This window comes from Symsagittifera roscoffensis, chromosome 4 (assembly GCF_963678635.1).
Source record: "Symsagittifera roscoffensis chromosome 4, txSymRosc1.1, whole genome shotgun sequence".
In the NCBI taxonomy this organism is placed as follows: domain Eukaryota; kingdom Metazoa; phylum Xenacoelomorpha; order Acoela; family Convolutidae; genus Symsagittifera; species Symsagittifera roscoffensis.
This window is the reverse complement of record NC_087065.1, coordinates 78,576,767-78,585,297: the sequence shown is the minus strand read 5'-3', so window position 1 is coordinate 78,585,297 and position 8,531 is coordinate 78,576,767. Positions and strand designations below refer to the sequence as shown.

General features: G+C 31.8%; 1 protein-coding gene across 1 annotated transcript in view; it reads left to right on the top strand.

Moving 5' to 3' along the window:
• Positions 1 to 3,270: 3,270 nt before the first annotated feature.
• LOC134845039 (uncharacterized) overlaps positions 3,271 to 8,531 on the top strand; it is a 54,744-nt gene continuing 49,483 nt past the window's right edge. Inside the window, exon 1 of the mRNA XM_063861869.1 lies at positions 3,271 to 3,913. Within this exon, the coding sequence (XP_063717939.1) occupies positions 3,868 to 3,913 (46 nt within the window). The 5' untranslated portion in view covers positions 3,271 to 3,867. The remainder of the gene's footprint in view (positions 3,914 to 8,531) is intronic.

Sequence of the window (8,531 nt, the reverse complement as noted above, 5' to 3'; positions counted from 1 at the left end):
AGTTTTTTTGCTTGAATTTTTCTTTACCACTTTTTCTACTTTATTATGTTTTTTTTTGTTACATATTTTGATGTTTATTCTTTACAGAAAGTTTAGTTGTATTTTTTGTTTTTGTTATTTAATTCTTTTTTGTTTTTTTATTCACTAGTAGTTCAATTTGATTGTTACTAAATAATTAGTAAGCGAACTGTATTGTTTTAATGATAAAAATAAGTACACCAGACAACTTACACCAAAAAAAAATAAAAGCCAATATATCACAAATAAAAAATTAAACAAAAGAATGGGCAACTTAAAAAAACATTTTAGGGAAACAAGCTAAGAAAAAAGAAGTAGGTAGATTAAAAAAACTGCGATTTTTATCAAATTAAAAAGAGCTCTTTTTCCTTTTCCCACACCACATACGAGCACGAATTTTGTGACGAAACGAGTACTTTTATATAGTTAATTTTGAATACCAAATTTGTCATGGTCTAATCAGGAACCTATTTTTTTTGATTGTTTATTTTCTCAAGTTTTTTCTACAGTTTTTCCATTTTTTATTGATTGTTTCATTTGTTTTTAAAATAATTTATTTTTTTTGTTTTATTTTCGAATGTATTGATTTTTTTATCCAATGGCAAAACAGGGTAGTATGTGTCCTAATCTTTCATAAGCAAGCTCTCACACAGCTTTTGTCTTAATAAAATCTCAACTGTACAACTTTTTGGACAAAGCGGGAGGACTTTTGTTTCCTTTTTGTCAAACATTATCTGATATCACTTACTATGCCCAGAGTTTAACTTATTCCAGGTTTCACTTGAGTTCGGTTGTAGTGTAATTATTTTTTCAAAGAAGCAATAAGTTGTTTTCTGAAACGCCTGAAGTTCATTCATGAAAAACGCAGCAACTCAACAATGAATCAGTGAGAAATCAGTTATGAAATATTGTTAAATTCAGCTTGAATCTCAAATTTTGTATGAGCAGCAGTTTTTGCTAAGTTACGCAAACCTTGCTTACTACAAAACTGTTGATGGACGCTTAGATCTTAGATTCCTGCAATGAAGTTTGAAACAAAAATGATTTGGCGCTCATTCAGTACTGATATTTTGATCGCATTTGTTTTATGATATGGAGTGTTGATAATGTTCAGAATGACACTGCTCAGAGCCTAAATAAACGATTTTGGTGGTCTCTGAATGAAACAGAGATAATCGATGCTGAGTGCTCAACTAGGGAGTTAAATTTAATCAGTTACTATGTGATGTGAGATTAGACTTGAACTCTTTTATATTCATATTCATATTCATGCCTTAGCTACCAGAAGGCTAACTAGTCGATTCCGTTCTCCATATGAAGCTTCAAGGAACTACCAAGCACTCAAAGCTCATACCAGTTGGCTTAAAAACAATGGGGCTTTTGTCCAAATGAATAGTTATCGTCTTTACGTGAGTGGTTTTTATAAAAAATTGGAGACTGTGACTTGAATTTTAGTGCTCTAATTGGCCTATATTATGTCTAACTTTCCACTCTTTTTCAATGGGTTCTTACCCGCATACTTTGCCCTCCCCCATTGATAGCCTTGATCGCATTGTTCAGCGGAAAGCCCAGGATCAACTTACTTTTGGATCTCCTTAACTGTTTTCCTTCTTTTGCAAAATTGGGGAGACTTGTTAAGTACAAAATTCACATGTGCTTAACCGTTGAATTAATTCTTCATAGGAATGGCAATTCAATACTACCCGCACTGACAAAAATGAATTAAGATCGATTTTAGTATGAAAAAAGTACGTTGATTAAATTAAGATCGATTTTAGTATGAAAAAATACGTTGATTAAATTTAGATCGACTTTAGTATGAAAAAAGCACGAAGATTAAAAAAAGATGAGGACTGATTTGGATTGATTTAAAATCGATTTAATTTGATATTAAATCTCAGCTAAAAAATATGATCCAGATCAATTTTAAATCAATTTTATTGCAATTTTTTCCAGTCTGAATTTGTTTTTATTTTTCGAATTTAAATCGAATTTTTCCATTCGAGATTTATCAGTTTTGAATTTTGATTGCATTTTTTTATTGATCATTTTTCATTTTACATCCATAGCGTATTGTAGCATAAAAAAGACCAAATAAAAATACCAAAGTATCGATAAAATTCTAAGAATTTTTTTGCATATTTTCAGTTCAAAAAGTGATCTATATTGAGCCTTTTCTTGATTTGTTTTATAAGTTTTGCCCAAAATCTGATTTCTCTTCATAATTTTCTCTTATTTAATTGCATATTAACGAGATCAATTTTTAATTTATTCTCACCCTTTTCTTGTTTGTTACATAATATTTTGCAAAATCTGAGATACAAAATTTTTCTATTTTTTCATTGCCTTATTTCGAGCTTAAAATCTGATATATGTGGATCTTTTGATTGAATTCTATAGCATCTAGTATGGTGTTTATGTTTAATAAATCGAGAATAGAAATTCCAACAATTTTTTAAAGGGTATGTTTTTTTCTCCTTGTCAGCAAAAAAAAAAAGATTTTAGTGAGTCTGAAAATCCATCCAAATCGATTTGATCGATTTTTAAGACACTCAAATCCATTTGAAGTTTTCAAAGAAGATCGATTTAATTCGATGTAAAATCCATTTAAGTTCGTAAATTGTACATTGTTAATCGATTTGGATCGGTTTAAAATCGATTTAAAATCAATTTAAATCGATCCGAAACCATTTTGGTCAGAGCGGGTAGGTATACGATAGAGGGGGGGTTTATTAGAGAGATCCTCACTTTTTTCGAAGAAAGTCAGCCATCAGCTCTGGGGATATTTTGTATTGAATGACGATTTTCTTGTCTTTTTTCACGTTTTTTTTCTCAATCCTTTGTTTTTTTTTTCACTTACCGTGCTTTTAAGTTTGCTCATTACTTTTTGAAATCTAGTTTGTTCGCTACTATGGTTAAATATTCTGAATAACGCAAGCTTCTTCATCATCTCATGCTGAAAAGAGTCTTATTGTTCATGCCGATATGTTGCAATCTGATTGGCCCCAAAAACAGGCTTGTAGCATGAAAATGTATGCGTTATTTATTGAAGCATAATTTGTTTTTGATTGAATGCGGAACTGAAGTGATGAAAAACAGCTTCAGTTCATCGAACACCTTTCGCTTATTTTTTTTTGGCTGAACAATAAGTGGCTGCGTGATCAAGAGTCATTGCGGTGATCCCTTTTCCAAGCTCGCCTCGTTTGTGGGCGGGTTGGCTTCTATTACAGGTAAGCCACTTAATATCGGGAAAGGAAGAGATGCGGGGCCACAGTTATCTTCTATCCACCGGCTTTCCCTAATTGCCAATTCAAGTCGTATTGACTGTTAACAAAATGCGTTTTTTGTTGTTGTTTGACAGAACTGAAAATTAGTTGAACAATTTTGTTATTTCAACAACTTCTGGAAGGAAAGGAGGAAAACTATAGGGACGATAAAGTTTGGGTTTCCGCTGCCTTGAATTAATTCACAGCACTTTCTTAGTCGGTTTGAGCAAAGGAAAGGAAAGGAAAGGGAGGTAGTTCACTTATCTGCAGTTAAGTCAAGCCATCGTCAATAATTGCTCCAAAGCAAGTCCATTTTTATCATATCTAACTTGAAAACAGAACAACTACAAAAGTGTTCTTCTCTCCGTATAGTTTAAAAGGAGGAATTGATTTTGTGTGACATTTGACGTACCGGTTGTTTATTTTTGTTGATTATCAGCGTCAGCAAAATAATTAGAAACTGCGTCATTTTTGACTAGCTAAATTGGTGGGACAATCAACGCTATTTTCTGATTTGGAAGTTTTCTGAGTCTGTTTTTAATAGAATTTCCTTTTACTTATCATTTCCGACCTTTGGGCTGAAATGAACAGGAAAAGAAGCTCCGGCTACAAAGTCAGCTCAGATTCACGTTAGTTGCTTTAATGATATTTTATTGTAAGTTCTTGTATTGTTTTTGAATAGCTCCCCCCCCCCCTTAAATTCTAAAGTGACTCCTAATTCTGAATATATTACCTTGATAGCTAGAACACAATGACTTTCATCAGCCGTTTAAATATTCCGGTTTGCTTATCGGGATCGTTTTGTTTGAAATACGATCGTCTCACAGCAGTCTAGCTTTTAACCTGTTTGTGGTATAGTTTTGAAGTCATATATTGGAACCAGATCTAAACTAGTATTTATAATTGGTTATTATTATCATATTTTATCTCTATAAAATATTAAATACTAACAAATCATATTCCATAAAACTAACAACCTATTTATTTGTAAAGTGTTGAAACTACTTGTAGTTTCAGCACCAGAACAATTTGAATTAAACTTAGAAAACAGTTGTTCTCATTCTGGAACTAACTCGCGTAAACCGGTGTACACAAGATCTATTGAGACTAGGATATATAAGAGTAAGATTAAGATCGTTATTAAACTAAGAAGTTGCACGAATCTATCCGGCCGAAAGTAAGATAGCGTGACGGGCAGACAGTGTACCTTATCTGAAATTACTCTATGAGTACAGTGATCTATACATAACTCATCTGGTGCGACCAAAAGTCTCGAACAGACCTTAAAAAACCTAGCATTAGACAAAATGAGATTAGAGTTAGACAAATACAACATTTCATAAAAATGATATATGACAAAAACTTAGTAGATAGGTCTCTACGCCTCAATAGATCAGATCCAATATTCCGAACAATACGAGAACTACACGGTATTGGAAGGAGACGTCGAACAAGAACCGACATACGACTAGGAAGAAATCTACCAATTGATTTCATGATAGTACGACAAAAACGAGATCAAACTTTTGTTTTTAGAATACTACCAGCAGTAAATTTAAATTTTCATTTACTGACATAATATTTGAAATTAAAAATACTTTCAAATAACCTTTCATGGCGCTAAACCTACTAAATGTACAATAACTACTGATAAAAACAACACTTGTCATTTTCCTTAAATCAGATAACATCTGTAAATCAGATAACATCTTGAAAAAACATTTATTAAAAAAAAATACAAAAATTAGTTAGTATAAATTATAAATTGTTAGTATTATATTTCATCATATCATCCCAGCTTCATCACCTAAAACATAACAGCAAACTAATTTAAAAAAGGAGAATGTCCATGCATAAAAAAAAGAATGTCCAGATGTAAAAATAAAAAGACAACTTCTCGATCACTATCTTAAAGGAATAAGTAGTCTCACATCACACTTTGAAATCTACACAATAGGAATCATATCACCAAATGCATCTCATAACAGATATCTCATTCAAACTGACGTTGTAGATATAGAATTCTCAAAGGTTTTTACACAAAACATCAAAAACATTAACAGTAATCAGCCACCAGAGAGTATATTTGAAATAAAAAGACAACTTGGGTCGCACTAATTTTAAACTATCAAGGCTTAGATTTACTTTCACTTAAATTAATTTCATTTAAATAACAGATCATCAAGGCTTGCCTTGGATCTTTACATTGAATTATATCTTAAATTTTAAAATATTTAAATTTAAATCCCAGCATTAACAGAAACTTATCGAAAAACCAACCATTTTAATGAAGCTAAACAGTGAAGAACTTCGGTTACTCATCCTTCACTTGATCCCACTCCTCTTAGATAACCCAGGCTAAAACACATAAACTTAGTAAGTCATAAAATATTATCTAACCAACTACTAGCGTTGTAATTATACCTGAACCTAGTGGATCGATTTACTTTTCTCCAAACCTTGATCACAAATCATAACCCCTAAGTAAGATTAAGTAGGTCAAATCTTAGCTTAGAATTAGCCACCAGAGAGTACAAATCATTCTTCGGAGTCGATATACGCTTTCTCCCCAGCCCGAAAATACGACCCAAGTTAGGCTAACCACAAAAAATTTAAGAACTAACAGTTTAAGGAATTAAAATCACTAATCGAGATTGTGCATCAATCATCCTAAACCTTATGTCAAAGACAATTTAGGAAACAAACAAACAATCATAATACACAATTGTTTAATTAACAACGAGAAATACGACCTTGTAATCACACCACACAGACAATCAGTAGGATATTTACGAACAAAAAGACAAAGACTAAGAAAAAAGATAATAAACAAACTAAAACAAATTATTATGAAAAAGTTCTCCAAACGAAGAAACGCAGTTTCAGAATCAGAAACAACCGCAAAACACGAACTTCATAATTTAAAAACTCAATAAACAAAAATCACCAGATAGACGATCAACTATATTTCACAGATTCAGAAACCCCATCACAATCATCAGTAAAAGGCAAACGGAAAATAAAAAAATGCTACGCAAACAAGCCAATACAATTGTACAATTGGAATCAACCAACAAGACACATTGAAAACTACACATTAACAGTAATACAACACAAAAAAGATCCCAAATGAAGATAACTCAGAAAAATCAGTACTTCCATTTTTAATATCACAACTAATATCTCGCGGACAAATAGAATTTTGTAAAAAAACTTAATTGCAAACTTCTCGATCACTATCTCAAAGGAATAAGTATCCTCGCATCACACTTTGAAATCTACACAATAGAAATCATATCACCAAATGCATCACATAACAGATATCTCATTCAAACTGACGATGTAGATATAGAATTCTCAAAGGTTTTTACACAAAACATCAAAAACATACAACACCAAAACTCTCAAAGAGCAAACTCGATATTTACAAGCGACGTATTCTCACTTATCTATAGCTATATATCTATATTAGAATTAGATGAAATCCAAAGCGAATTATCTACTCAAACATCTCGACATACAGTTGTAAGGCAGGAAATACACATATTTTCAAAAATTTTAAATGCAATTCGAGAAAACCTAACAAATGATCAAATAACACAAAATGTTAAACACGATTCACGAAAAATCTTAGCATGGTTCATAATTGATTATTTTAGTCACAATATTGATCTTATTGAACAAGCCAGAAAAAATTTTTCACCACAAAGTACAGATGATGAAACTGTACTAGCAGAGCAATCTGACTATGTATGGCACCCTGAATTATTTATCAATATACCAGCAGATATATCAAGTCAGGCAATTAGCACTATTTTTATTAATAAAGATTATGTTAGAGAATATCCACTTACTGTTGACGCAACACCTTTACACTACAATTCATTTTTACCTGAAAGAACACGAAATAATAGTTTAAATTCCAAGCTCATAAAAAATGATTATCTAAACGGAACAAGAAATCTTACACAACAAGATGTACAAACCCATCACATTCTGTAAACGATGAAATTGTTGAAAGAATAACAACAATAGAAGCACAACGAAGTATCTCACCTGTTCAACCAAAATTTACAACTCCAAAACTAAAAAATCCAACGTTACAACAAACAATCATACAATCCACAGTAAAACCCTCTGTTGCAAAATAAGTATTCACTGATGGATAACCAAAGATTTCGACCCGTAAAAAAGCCATCATACAGACAACACAGAAATAATTTTGCAGAACACAATTACAAGTATGTCAACTAACCAAAAACGACAAAAACAAAAACAAATACTCAAATATATTCACACAAAGTCAAAATGTATCACAACCAATCTAAAACTCAGTAAATTTTCATAATCAACCACGATCCTTGCAAGAACAAGATGGAAACTACCCATTTTTCCAACCACGGAAACACAATGCAAATAAATACCATACTAGAAATCAACCTCATCATTACGCACAAAATTATTTTCCATCAGACGATGATGAATACTATAATCAAAATCATCAACGACTTTCCTCAAATCCAAGAACTCGTTCTTACAGTATTGATCAACCAGATATTTTTGAACCATACTCTTGAAATGAACAAATAGGACAACCTAGAACTAACCCAACACCTTACAACCATAATTTTAAACAACAAAATCCAGTTAATACAATTTCATACCAACCAACTCAGATGCAAAATGAAAATCCACTACCATATTGTTTACAACAACACGAAATAACAAAAAGCCAACTAAAAAGGTTTTCTCAAATGCCACATGCCGCAGAATCTCTACAAATGACTATGAATCCGTACCTAATGGGTGGATCATCAATAACATCAAATAAACCAGTAATGGTATTCAAAGGCACATATCCTGATTACTCTGTAGAAGATTATCTAAACGCAAACACAGCAAATTTAATTTTAAATATAGGACCTGAACCAGTAAACACGCCACTTCATCAAAATGGGATTTATAGACGCACAGCTCTAATCCAAACTACCTTTGACAGCGCAGCTGAAAAATGGTTTTCAGTTTTACCTATAGAAATAAAGTCAGATTGGAAAAGATCCGCACAAGAATTCTCTACAAAGTTTGACTCAGGAAGAAACAAACAACATCAAAGAGTTTTATGCAACAAAATTCGTAGACTACCTAATGAAACAATAAAACAACTGGCAGTAAGAATAGAAACACTAATCCGAAAAACATATTCACTTAATTTTCATGATTATAAAAACACAAAGATGACAGAAATCC